The sequence below is a fragment of the Sceloporus occidentalis genome, unplaced genomic scaffold, assembly GCF_023333645.1.
Source record: "Sceloporus occidentalis isolate IW3139 unplaced genomic scaffold, rSceOcc1.0.p SCAF_6, whole genome shotgun sequence".
NCBI lineage: Eukaryota > Metazoa > Chordata > Lepidosauria > Squamata > Phrynosomatidae > Sceloporus > Sceloporus occidentalis.
Genome location: NW_028316986.1, coordinates 2,403,521 through 2,417,159, shown reverse-complemented (window position 1 = coordinate 2,417,159; position 13,639 = coordinate 2,403,521). Strand labels below are relative to the sequence as shown.

The 13,639-nt window shown below is 47.3% G+C and overlaps 1 protein-coding gene across 15 annotated transcripts in view; it reads right to left on the bottom strand.

Annotated features, from left to right (window-relative positions):
- Nucleotides 1-13,639, bottom strand: part of OTOF (otoferlin) — a 198,113-nt gene that overhangs the window by 4,564 nt on the left and 179,910 nt on the right. For 5 of the 15 annotated variants that reach the window (XM_089528703.1, XM_089528707.1, XM_089528706.1 and 2 more), the window contains 6 exons: nt 12,921-13,009; nt 10,066-10,164; nt 9,720-9,818; nt 5,336-5,577; nt 4,489-4,667; nt 2,940-3,040 (listed from right to left, as the gene is read on the bottom strand). In XM_089528703.1, coding sequence (XP_089384829.1) covers nt 2,940-3,040; nt 4,489-4,667; nt 5,336-5,577; nt 9,720-9,818; nt 10,066-10,164; nt 12,921-13,009 — 809 coding nt within the window. Of the gene's footprint in view, nt 1-2,458; nt 2,663-2,939; nt 3,041-4,488; nt 4,668-5,335; nt 5,578-9,719; nt 9,819-10,065; nt 10,165-12,920; nt 13,010-13,639 lie in introns of all 15 variants that reach the window. The other 10 variants (XM_089528710.1, XM_089528713.1, XM_089528718.1 and 7 more) reach the window with 5 other exon arrangements.

The following is a 13,639-nucleotide window of genomic DNA, read 5'->3' as shown; positions in this document are numbered from 1 at the left end:
TGGCTGTCTATGGGATCCTCAGCCATTTCCCCAAACCTCAGTCTCTCTGCAGCCTCATTATGTCCTTTTGCCTATATGCAAATACCGTATTTCAAAATTTCTAAAAATTCAAAATATGGAGCACTTCCGGTCTCATGCAGTTTGGATAAGAGATAGTCAACCTGTAACTGAAGATTTATATCTTTTGTGAAGATAACAGTTAGCATGGAATTTGCTTTTTCAGTCCTCGGCTTAAACTCTACAGTCGCAAGACAGCTGCTACTACACAACAGTTGTTCATTTCAGGGCAGAGAGGAAGCCACCAGAAATAATGACGTTTGGTGCCTTCTCATTGCTGATAGTACAAGCAAGCTAAGTAGGGACTTGAGATGGCTGTATTTTTACTCCAAGGCAAGCACACCTCATTGGCCCCCCATTGTGTGACCTGCCAGGCACATGACAACTCTTCTTAGGGCCAACTGAGATTCCATTGCAAGAGCCACGAAGAGTCAACTGGTCAAGTGGGTCACAAATCATGGGCCACACCAGGGAAGTGCAGACAGCACAGGGTGAAAGCCCGAAGGGGTGAACAGTTGGTGGGGTGGTTGCTCATCCCTCTTAAAAACCTCTGTTGCCAACCAAGGTGACTTTACAAATGGGTGAAGGAGATGGTGGTACATGCGCTGGTAACCTCTCAATTCAATTTCTGCAATGCGCTCTACATGGGGCTACCCTTGTACCTAGTTCAGAAACTTCAGCTGGTTCAAAATATGGCAGTCAGATTGGTTGCCAGTAAATCTAGAGGTGACCACATAATACCAATCTTAAAATCTCTACATCGGCTGCCAATCAATTTCCAGACACAATTCAAGGTGTAGGTAATAACCTTTAAAGCCCTTCATGGTTTGGGTCCAGTCTACTTGTGGGAGCACGTTCCTCCATACAATCCATCCCACACACTCAGGTCCTCTGGGAATAATCTACTGCTGTCTGGGAAAACCAGGTTGGCTGGTTTACCCAGAGGGCCTTCTCATCTGCCGCTCCAAAAATTTGGAATGACCTGCCGGAAGAGATCCATCTTATGACTCTTGATGCCTTTAAGAAGGTTGTCAAGACGGATCTTTTCCGGCAGGCCTTCCCTGACTGACTGGCCCATAACATTTGTATGGTTTGCCCGTGTCTGCTGCACGATGGTTCATTTTTAAATTGTGGGGTTATTTTTATAATTTATTAATTTAATTGTGGGAAGGAAGGGATGCCTTGCCCATCTGCCTGTCCAGCTGCTGGTCATTCTGAGTCTGCCCAGGCAGGTGGACAAGGCAGCGGAAGGGAAAGGAGGCATGACTGCTGCCGTGCCCACCTGCCCATCTAGCCACCCAGTCCTTCTGATCTGGCCAGGTAGGTGGGTGAGGCAGTGGCAGGAAAGGACTGTCTGCCTTGCTTGCATGTATGCATGCTGTTGCCTTCTCTGCCCACTTGTCATCTGTCTAATCAGATTTTTTTTAGCAGCATTGGCATTGGGAAGATAGTGGACAGCTAGAGAAAGACTGATGGTATCGATTTGCAGCAACATGTCCATTGTAAACAATTCAATGGTTATGCTGAGCTGGGAAAGAGCAGGATTCTTCTTTGCCTGATCCTATTGTAGCCATGTATGCCTGCCTTCAAGAGGCAAGGTAAACAGCAGCTGCCTCCTAAATCTCTTACTAAGCATGTGCAAAGAGCAAAAGAGAGAGAAAAGGGGAAAGCATATAAACCTCCCTGACCAGCTACCCACCAGTATGTTAAAATAAAATAAAATAAAATAAAATAAAATAAAATAAAATAAAATAAAAAGATTTATATGTTTTGCCAACAGACTGGAAACCATAAGAAAGGTAGAGGCTGATGAAACGGGGTTCGGGGGGAATAATCCCTGGATGCATTTTGAGAGCAGCCTTTGAGTACTTTTTAGCAGGTTTGAAATGTTTTTCTTTACTTATACAAGGCTTCCTTGACCTGATTCCTTCATTTCACATGTGCGTATTGATAAAAAAATTAAAATGCTGCGACATGCTATTTCTGTGATCTGTATTTTCTCCCCATGTTATTTCTGCCTCTAGTATCAAACTGTCTGTTAAAGAAGGAGTAATGCCCTATTTACTCCATGGACTGAGGCACACCTGTATCTTATTGAATTGTGCACCTTGGGACAGAGCTGAAGCCCAGAACCTTCTTTCCAACCTCAGTTCTGGAACAAAGCTCTTAAAAACCCGCACACGGCTGGGAAGCAAGGAACACAGCATTTCCACCATCCTGTTCTCCTCTGCAGGCTTTGTGCAGCCAATGCAAGGTGTCTGTTGTTCTGTTTGCTCCTCTCATTCCCTCCCTGTCCAGCCTGCACCTGCATCTGTTTTCACCTGTCCCACCCAGGTGTATGTTGCGTCTGGAAGCGATGCCACGTAGATGGAGTAGGAGTAGATGGGAAAGAAAGGAGTACCCCAGGCCAAAGTCCAAGCTTACTCAGGCCCCGAGCAGCTTCTTGACCAGGTAGCCAGGCATGGAGTAAAAGAAGAGGCCGACCATAAGAAGGAAGAGGACCAGGAGAAGGATTTTCAGCAGCAGCCAACGGTAGGTGTGCCAGATAAAGTAGCGGATAGACTTGAGAGGGTTCAGGAACCAGATGAAGCTGGTGTCTGGGCGGCTGGGCAAGGCAAGGTGAGGCAGGAGGAGGAGGAGGAGGAGAAGAGGGGACCGAGGAAATGGGGAAGAGAGAAAGAGGGAGAGTGGAACGGAGTCAGTGCAGATGGGGAAACGGTGGAGGCAGCCCCCAGTTCGGTGCTCCGCAAGAGATGTCAAACTACAACGCACGTTCCCTATGTGTAAATAATAATACCCGCCACTCCCAGTTCCGATATCCTGGGGGTGTCTGCTTGGCATCCCTGCTCCCAGCCGCCCTCTCCTCCCTCCTTACGGCTTACTTGGGTTTCTCCAATGGGTCGGGCTCGTTACGAGCCAGCCCGGCCGGACTTTTCTCAGCCTCCTCGGCGGTCAGCAGGTGAAGCTCGGCCTCCACTTTGCCCTGCAGGAGGGGAGCCAAAGGTTAACCGGGTTGGTCATCCAAAGAAGCAGAAGGCAGTGCCCAATGCTGGCCCCTGAATACGTGATGTAGCAAGTGGCCTAAAGCATTAGGGGGGAATGTACAGTCCATGGTGTCATGCTTTGCCACCAGGATCCTGGCATGCCCTCTGAGCCCGAAGGCTCTGGCAGAAAGTCTGAGAGCCCAGGGGACATGCCAGGGCTGCAAACAATTCCAGCAGGCCCATGAGAAGAGCCTGCAGCCAGCACAGGGAGCAAGTTCCCAGTAGCCAAAAGAACAGAGTTCCCTGCAGCTACAGTTCTCACAGGAGGAGCCAGACTTAGAATCATAGAGTTGGAAGAGACCACAAGAGCCATCCAGTCCAACCCCCTTCTGCCATGCAGGAACTCACTGTCAAAACCTTCCTAGCAGATGGGAAGTCCAGCCTCTGCTTAAAGACCTCCAAGAAGAGTCCAGCAAACTCTGAGGGAGCATCTTCCCAGCTCTTACTGTCAGGAAGGTCCTCCTAATGTTGAGCTAGAATCTCTTTTCCTGGAGCTTGCATCCATTGTTCCTTGTCCTAGTCTCTGGAGCAGCAGAAAACAAGCTTGCTCCATCCTCAACAGGACATCCCTTCAAATATTTAAACAGGGCTATCATATCACCTCTTAACCTTCTCTTCTCCAGTCTAAACATACACTACCTTAGTCTCTCGAGACCCTTCACCATTTTGGACACACTCCAGCTTCTCAACATCCTTTTTGAATTATGGTGCCCAGAACTGGACACAGTATTCCAGGTGAAGCCTGACCAAAGCAAATACAGTGGTACTATTACTTCCCTTCATCTAGACACTATACTTCTATTGATGCCTGCATCTCCAGAGAGCTGCCAGGAAAGAGAAGACACTGACACTTTCAGTGTTTAAGTAAGAAGCACGCTGCTAATGGGAAACACCTGCGAGACCCAGGCTATAAATATCCCAACATATCCCTTGATCCAGTATGGCTGACAACCATCCATCTTACTTGGGAGAAAGCCACGCTGGTGCTTTGCTCCTTGATTGGCTGCATGTTCTCTAGAACTCTGCCTTTTTTTGTATTACTCTTTGGACTGCTTTTCTGGACTGTCTACTAATTTGTGAAGGATCTGGCCTGGATTAGATGACCACTGCATTTCTACGGATGTCTTGGTAAGCTTGGACTCTCTCTCTTTGCTTAAGTTGCTGAAGCTTCAGGCTGGGAGTCTGGCTAGCTTCCCAAGGGCAAAACAGGACACTTGGGCTGAATGCTGCCACACTTATGACACACACACACCCAAAGCTTTCTGACAACCTTCCCAACCCCATTTGAAAAATAATCTGTAACATCGGACTACAATTGTGTCTAGATTTGTCAATTCTGGGTTTCCTTGACCCACCTCCCCCCAGTCCCTCTCTCCAGCTGCATTACCGTCATCTCCATCTCATCATTCTCGTCTCGTGCCAGGAAGGGCCACCAGCCCTTCACCCTCTTCTGCTTGAAGATGGAGACCATGGGCACCTCGATCTCACCAGTTGCCAGCTCCATGGAGCACTGCTTGGCTGTCTTGGCGCCCCGCGGGAAGCGGTTCAGGTCAAGCTCAATGCCTCCTGGGGAAAAGGAAGAGAAGGGAGCAATGGTACAGACTCTTATGGCTGTGGTGAAAGGCTAGAGCCACCAGCTCTGGGGATGAGCCTCGACAGTAAAGAGTACAGAATCACAGAAAGATGGGGTTGGAAGGGATCCCAAAGCGCATCCATAGAATCATGGAATCCTAAAGATGGAAGAGACCCCAAGGGCCGTACACAGCATCCTAGAATTGGGAGAGAGTCCAAAGGACAACCATAGAATTGCAGAATCCTACAATTGGAAGAGACCCAAGGGCCATCCATAACATCATAGAATCCTAGAGTTGGGTGAGATCCCAAGGTCTACTGGTTGTTTAATACGGTTGCTTAATTATTAGCTTTTTGTGGTTTTTTTGGGCTATGTGGCCATGTTCCAGAAGAGTTTATTCTTGACATTTCACCAGCATTCATTGAATATGCCAGCCACAGATGCTGGCAAAACGTCAGAAATAAACTCTTCTAGAACACGGCCTCATAGCCCCAAAAACCCACAAACAATAATGAATGCCGGCCATGAAAACCTTTGACTTCACAATATTATTTATTGCTTTAATTACTGCATTTGGTTTAGCTTATTTTGGGGGGCATTTGGGGTTCCATACCAGGAGAAAGTCAAGCTATAGATGAAAAAAATAAACAAAATGACGCACCGAGGAAGTCATCGGCGGAAAAGTGGTCGGCATCCCACACCTGGAGCGTGAGTCGGGCCGGAATCTTGTACTCGGTCTCGTCCCAGGAGAACATGGACTCTTTCTTTGAGATGACAATCTTCTCCTCAGCCGCAAGGTAGTCGAAAGGAAAGATGTAGCGCCAGTTGAAGTTGCCCTCGCCTGTCAGCGAGTGGTAGTGGACGTCCGTGTCCTGCTTGTCTTCTTGCTGCCCCTTCAGCCACCTGCGTCGGGCAGAGAGAGGGGAGAGGGTCAGCTTGACCAAACAAGGTAGGACAACCTAGAGTTTCTGATCAGGAGTGGAAACATGCAAGAGGCCAACTCCATTGGAGTTGGACATCTGGAGGAGGAGACGTCTCACTTGCAAGGAGATTGCACATTTTGGGAACAGGGAAGGGAAAGGATCTAGGGACTCCATGCATCTCTGAAGTCCATGTTGCAGGCCACAAGTAGAAGAGGAACAGCAGGCCAAAATGAGATACCTGTGCATTGGGCCATGAAATCAGATTATTTAATATGCACTTGCACTGTCAAGAGGGCTGGCCAGTTCAGATCCTGGGTAGAGCTCATCCTGGACCTAAAGAATCAAGGCTTATGCTGTTGCCAAAATGAGGCAAGGAAAGTTTGACTGGTATCTTTGGAAAGAAATGGTGGCCTTTCTTACTTGGCCTGTTAAAATAGCACATGTTGAAAATGGCAAACATCTGCCCATTGAGGGGCTGTGGAGTGTGTTAAGGATCAAACTGTATTTCTAACTGCTATCTGCAGGCTGAGTCTCCCTTATCAGGAATGCCAACATCAGAAATACTCCAAAAATCCCAAATTGCCCACATGAGTGACTGAGATAGTGATGCCTTCGCTTTCTGATGGTTCAGAATACGGAAATTTTGTTTCATGCACAAAATTATCAGAAATATGGTGTACAAAATTGCCTTCAGATATGTGCATAAAGTGTATGCGAAACATTAGTCCCTGAATGTTTACTATAAATACTGGATCAGGTACAAATTTCTAGACATCCTCAAATGATAATCTGTAGAAGTATATTTCTGCATGGCAGGATTGGCAGGAGGCTTGGCGTAGATGGTCCTTGGAGCTCCTGCCATCAATATCCAGAAACCGTTTTGTAACCAGGAAAATTGACTTTTCTGTGAATGTTATTCAAGAGTAATAGTGGCCACTGGCTGCCATGTAAAGGTGAATCTGCTTGCAGTTTTAAGGGACCTATCCAAGCTGCCTAACGGACTTTGGACATAAGGCGTAGCAACTTGGATAAGTTCCTTTAAAGCAGTGGTCCCCAAACACACGCTCTTAAGGGATTTTGGACTTCAGCTCCAAGAATCCCAGACTATCGGCCAACATGGCTGAGGCTTCTGGGAGCTGAAGTCCAAAATCTCTTAAAGAGGACAGTTTGGGGACCATGGCTTGAAAGTGTAAACTAAACTCCAATGAGCAGATTTACGTACCACCCCATTTCCCTTGAGACCCAGGAGAAATTACTGCTGAACTTAAATTTTTGTATGTGTTCCTTTACTATTGAAAAAAAGCTATGTCTTCTGTCCAAGAAATTGTTCTAATGCAGGCCATTTCTTTCTTGGTTGGATTTGGGACCTTGGCTGGAGACGTCCCTTAACGGTTGCTTGCACCCACCCAATCCAAAACATGCAGTGCGGGGGGTGGGGAGGGGACCAAGCTATCCCAGGAGCTACACAAACAAGACACAAGCTTTCGTGGACACACACATATCCACAACACAGTCAAGCCCAGCTGTCTTGGCAGGATGAGGGCTCACATACAAGAGACACATAGCCCCTTCCAAAACCCACACTTGGGTTAGAAGAGCATGCAGCAAAGTAGCAGATCAGAGCATTCCTCATTCACGGCAGGGAGAAGAAACCCAAGACCCCTTCCCTGGTCAGGCATCCATGCTCCCTCAGCCCCTTCAGGAGAGACCACCCAATCCTGTCCCAGGCAAATGCATAGCTTAGGCTGGACAAAGCAGCAGGGCTTCCTCTGACCCAGGACTGTGTCAAACTGGCCGCTTTGGAAGGCAAATTTTTTGGGGCACCATTTGGGTAGGAAGCCATCTGAATGCCTTGCCTTCTGATGTGCAAAGAGATCTTGTAGCACCTTGGAGACTAGGGGTTCATTCCCACTTACATTTAAACCAGTTTGCAATTCGCCTTTGCTGTGTGTTGGTAAATCGATTCCAAAAGGTCCGTCGTTCCCACTAGGAAAATGGATCTTTTCATTATCCCCTTGTAATTGCTTCCTTTTTGGCATGATTATCGTCTGCACTACTTTGTGCCACTTCAAAATGCATGTCAATCATCTGTGTGTCATCAGTGACGTAAGCAGCAGCTCGGAAAGAGAATGGAAGCCATAGGATATCATGCGGAGAGGCACTCTCCCATTCCATTCAGATGTATTTTCTCATGGGATATGACCCTTAGTCCCAACGGTGCTACAAGATCCCTTTGCATACTGATCTTTCAGACTAACATGGCTATGTCTCTGAATTCTGCCAGGCAGGGTCCTCCTCCTTCTGGTCTTGTGGCAATAGGGAGATTTTCAAAGTCCAGGAAATTTAAAGTCTGTTTGGATCTCAACAGGGACTCCTTTCTGGCAATCCAATATATGTTTCCATTCCTGTGAGGTCACAGGCCTCTTTGTAGGCAGAGAACAATGGATTCATTAAGAACTCTTCAAGTTTTTGCATCAGGAACATTTTGGTGGTGTAGAGGTAAAACATGCCAATCCGGTCCAAATTTGAGAAGAAAAAAATTGTTTTCATAGAATCATAGAGTTGGAAAAGACCCCAAGGGTCATCCAGTCCAACCCCATTCTGCCATGCAGGAAATCTCAATCAAAGCATCCCTGACAGATGGCCATGCAGCCTCTGCTTAAAGACCTCAGTTGAATCATAGAATCGTAGAGTTGGAAGAGACCCACTCCATTGAGGACTCCATTGTTCTCTGCCTACAAAGAGGCCTGTGACTTCACTGGAATGAAGACATATAATAATAATAATAATAATAATACATTTTTATTTATATACCGCCCTGTGGCGAACCAATCCGGGCGGTTTACAACATTAAAATATTAATAAAAAGTTATTAAACAACATATCTAATTTAAAACCACAATAACTAGTTAAAATAACAATAAATTAAACAAAATAATACCAACCAACAAACCACTGTAACTTCAGTTCTAAAGAAAAGAAAAGGGGGCTTTGGAGACATTACTGAGGAGGGGGGAGATCCTGAGATCCTGGGGCCGGGATATTTCAGTCTGGGAAGGCCTGCCTGAAGAGGTCCGTCTTGACAGCCTTTTTGAAGCTGTCCAGAGATGTTAATCGACGGATCTTGTCCGGCAGGTCGTTCCAGAGCCTGGGGGCGACAACAGAGAAAGCCCTCCGGGAGGTCGCCGCAAGCCTTGATTTTTGAGGCTGCAACAACATATTGGATTGTAAAAGAGGGGTCCCTGTTGAGATGCAAACTGACTTTAAGTTTCCTGGACTTTGAAAATCTTCCTATTGCCGCATGGCCAGAAGGAGAGGACCCTGCCTGCAAAACATATCCTCCCCATCATAACACCTTTACTAAGGACTGAAACAACATGCAAACATCTGACTAACATCTCCAATAGTTTTTCCTTCTTCTCCTGTTTGGTTTGAAACATCTTGCCTGATGAAGAAGCCCATGGAGCTTCTAAAGCTTGCAACAAGTATATTGTGCATTAAGGTTGGCCAATAAAGGTATCACTGTGAAGTCAAAGGCTTTCATAGTTGGCATCCATAGTTTTTTGTGATTTTTTGGCCATGTTGTAGAAGAGTTTACTCCTGACGTTTTGCCAGCATCTGTGGCTGACATCTTCAGAGCAAGGTATCACTGATGGATTTTTGTTTGTATTTGTTAAATGGCCAACACAGCTACCCCGGCAAGGCCACCCAATGGGTTTCCATGGCCAAGTGAGCAACTGAACCCTGGTCTCCAGAGTCATAGTCCAACGCTCAAACCACGACACCATGCTGGATCTAATATCCTTCACCAGAGCACTCTAGTGCCTCACCAAACAACAAACCAAAGTATTCCACTTGCTGGAATCATGGCAGTTGAAGTGCAATGATAGCACAATCATTTGATATTGTGAATGTGCTCCAGTCCTCTCCTGGCTCCTCTGGTAGACTGTCGTAAGCTATGGATTTGCACTAGGTGCATCCTGAAAAGTGGTGCCTCCATCAGTAGGGGAGAATGAAATATTGGAGGGGAACACCCCCGTGCATCCACCCACCCACCCACCCACCCACCAAGCAGTAACCCTACCCCGAGGAAGGGCCGTGCAGGAAACTTGGTTCAATTACCCCCTGACATAGATGTCTGACATCTTCTCTCCCGTCATGAACGCATCGTCCTCCAGGACCACCTCATCGGTGTTCCAAATAATTACCCGCAGCTCATACCTAGCCATCACACAAAGCAGACAGAGGCACGCCACAACAAGTACAAGGACACACAGAGGACAAAAAAGAAAAAGGCGGAACAGAAAAGTGTCCATTACTGATGCCCACAAGGAGGAGACATCCTGTCCATGAAGCAAGAGCGCTTGTCCCCTGCAGGAGAACCAGAGAGCCAGCCGGCACCAAGATGACAAGAAGCTCACACACAGAAAGAGAAGCTGGCGGGCCTTGCGGGGCCGTATCTACGTACCCCCGGACAAAAATGTCACTGGATTTCTCGCCAGTGAAGTAATCATCATCCTCCAGGACTACCTCATCAGTGTTCCACACTATCACTCTAAGCTCGTATCTGGCAAAGAGGAAGGAAGGGAGACAAGGGGTGAGCCAGGAGGGAGAGGGGTAAAAGAGGGAACCATGTGGGCACAGTCTCCCTGCAAATCTGAGGTTGCACCCCTAAAACAACCCATTCCCTCCCCAGTGGTAATAGTGCTTTGCATTCACATAGGACCTTAGAGCACTGATGTTGAACATGCTTCCTCAAGGCTACATGCATTACCCGCCACCAATTTTTGCAACTCCCATTGTCCTCACTTGCTGGTGTTACAAGCTCATAGGTAAAATCCAGTGCTGCCACAAATGAAGGACCCTTTCATTCTTCCATTCTTTCTACAGAGATATGTTTCTACATTCTTTCTACACGGGCTACCCTTGTGCCTAGTCCAGAAACATAGCAGTCAGATTGGTCACCGGGAGATCGAGAAGTGGCCATGTAACACTGATTTTAAAATCTCTTCACTGGCTGCCTATTAGTTTCTGGGCACAGTACAAGGTGTTGGTGATGACCTTTAAAGGCCTTCATGGCTTGGGCCAGCCTATCTGAGGGATCACCTTCTTCCATATAATCCACCCCGCGCAATTAGGTCCTCTGGAAAAAATTTATTGCCACCAACAAAGACCAGGCTGGCCATGGTTACCCAGAGGAGCCATCAGGCAGACCAGCAACATCTTGGACTGCCTGAAGGAAGAGGCCCCTCCCTCCTCAACTGTCATCTCGGCCTCAGAGGGAGCCATCAGGCAGACCAGCAACATCTTGGACTGCCTGAAGGAAGAGGCCCCTCCCTCTTCAACTGTCATCTCGGCCTCAGAGGGAGCCATCAGGCAGACCCAGCAACATCAGGGACTGCCTGAAGGAAGAGGCCCCTCCCTCCTAAACTGTCATCTCGGCCTCAGAGGGAGCCATCAGGCAGACCAGCAACATCAGGGACTGCCTGAAGGAAGAGGCCCCTCCCTCTTCAACTGTCATCTCGGCCTCAGAGGGAGCCATCAGGCAGACCCAGCAACATCAGGGACTGCCTGAAGGAAGAGGCCCCTCCCTCCTCAACTGTCATCTCGGCCTCAGAGGGAGCCATCAGGCAGACCCAGCAACATCGGGGACTGCCTGAAGGAAGAGGCCCCTCCCTCCTCAACTGTCATCTCGGCCTCAGAGGGAGCCATCAGGCAGACCCAGCAACATCAGGGACTGCCTGAAGGAAGAGGCCCCTCCCTCCTCAACTGTCATCTTGGCCTCAGAGGGAGCCATCAGGCAGACCCAGCAACATCTTGGACTGCCTGAAGGAAGAGGCCCCTCCCTCCTCAACTGTCATCTCGGCCTCAGAGGGAGCCATCAGGCAGACCAGCAACATCAGGGACTGCCTGAAGGAAGAGGCCCCTCCCTCCTCAACTGTCATCTCGGCCTCAGAGGGAGCCATCAGGCAGACCAGCAACATCAGGGACTGCCTGAAGGAAGAGGCCCCTCCCTCCTCAACTGTCATCTCGGCCTCAGAGGGAGCCATCAGGCAGACCAGCAACATCAGGGACTGCCTGAAGGAAGAGGCCCCTCCCTCCTCAACTGTCATCTTGGCCTCAGAGGGAGCCATCAGGCAGACCCAGCAACATCAGGGACTGTCTGAAGGACGAGACTTCTCCCTGCTTTAATTGTCACATTGTATTTGTATTGTATTCAATTTTCACTGTACACCGCTATGATCATTGCGGAATAGCCGTCTATAAATAAAACGTATTATTATTATTATTATTTTCATGTGTCGCTCCCAAATTATGGACTGGCCTGCCGGAGGAGATCCAACATATTACCAACCTTGACAGCTTTAAAAAGGCTGTCAAGATGGATATCTTCCGACAGGCCTTCCCAGAATAATTGACTCAGTCGCCCCCACTGACACAGACAATCCTATTGACTATCTCACTGACTGCCCTATTTCTTGTCTTAATCATTTTAATGATCTTAACTGTATTTTATTATAGTTATTGTTGTTTGTACGTATTGTTGTTCATTTAGGGTTAAGGAGGGAGGGGAATTGTGGGATTATATTCTATTGTATTGTATGGATTTTATTGATGTAAGCCACCTTGATCTTGTTGGAGAGGCCAGGTAGAAATAATAATAATAATAATAATAATAATAATTATTATTATTATTACAGAGAAAAGATACACTCTGCACAACCAGTCTATAGGGATCTATGGTATGGGAATGCATTCTGGTGTCTTCCCTGTCCTCTCCCCTAGAGGCTGTTTGGCAGCATTTTGGTGCGATTTTATTTACAGTGGGTCCTTGTTATCCGCTGAAGTTTGGTTACAGGATATTTCACAGATAACAAAATCCATGGATGCTCAAGTCCCATTAAATATAATGGCATAGCAAAATGGTGCCCCTTATATCAAATAGCAAAATCAAGGTTTGCTTTTTAGAATTTCTACTTTTTTAGAATATGTTCAAGCTGTGGATGTTTGAATCCATGGATAAAAAACATCTGTGGATAAGGAGGGCCAACTGTATTTCTTTTTTCCACTGGGAATGTGGTGGGAATTGTGCCTCTCCAAGGTCTTGGGGTTGTGGTGGTCTACACAGCCAACTAGCTCCACACCATTGCCCACAGAGGCATAGAACCTTATTTGTCCATCTCTGTTTTCTCTCTAGTCAGTCAGACCTTTGTACATTATCTGTCCAACCATTCTTATTTTGTCATCCCAAGTTTATGACTCTCCATTTGAACCCTGCTCCCAGCTCACCCCTCCCTGCTCAAACCCAGTGCAAATCATTACTTCTTTGGCTTCCTTGGTGAGATGTCGATGGCAGGGCCAGGAGCCGGCATGTCCATGGGAAACATGTCCACCCACATTTCCAGCCGTCCCTGCAAGGTTGGAAAGAACCAGTTAGCAGCTCCCATGTACCCCAAGGCCTCCGGTGTTGGAATTCCACTAAAATTCAACCTCTAGCCAGTGCTTCCCAAACTCTGGTCCTCCAGGTGTTTTGGACTTCCACTCCCAGAAGCCTCAGCCATCTTGACCAATGGTCTGGACTTCCTGGACCCAAAGTCCAAAACACCTGAAAGTATAGAATTTGGGAATCACTGCTACTAGCCACTCCACTCTGTCCTGGGAGTAGGGACAATAAAACAGAGAAATGGCTTGAAGGCTTTCATGGCCAGCATCCGTAGCTTTTTGTGGGTTTTTTGGGCTATGTGGCCATGTTCTAGAAGAGTTAGTTTCTGATGTTTCGCTGGGATCTGTGGCTGGCCTCTTCAGAGAATACTGGCATGGAGGTGATAGATAGATAGATAGATAGATAGATAGATAGATAGATAGATAGATAGATAGATAGATAGAGTGTCCCTGGGTAGCGAGGAGTGATCTGCATGTTAATCTGTGTATTCTTCTGTTGTCTCAGGGTGGGAAGATATGCCAGGAGGATTGGTATCTGTTTAATTGGAATCCATTGTTGGCTGGGAAAACCCCTGACCCTGCCTGGTTTTCATTTGCAT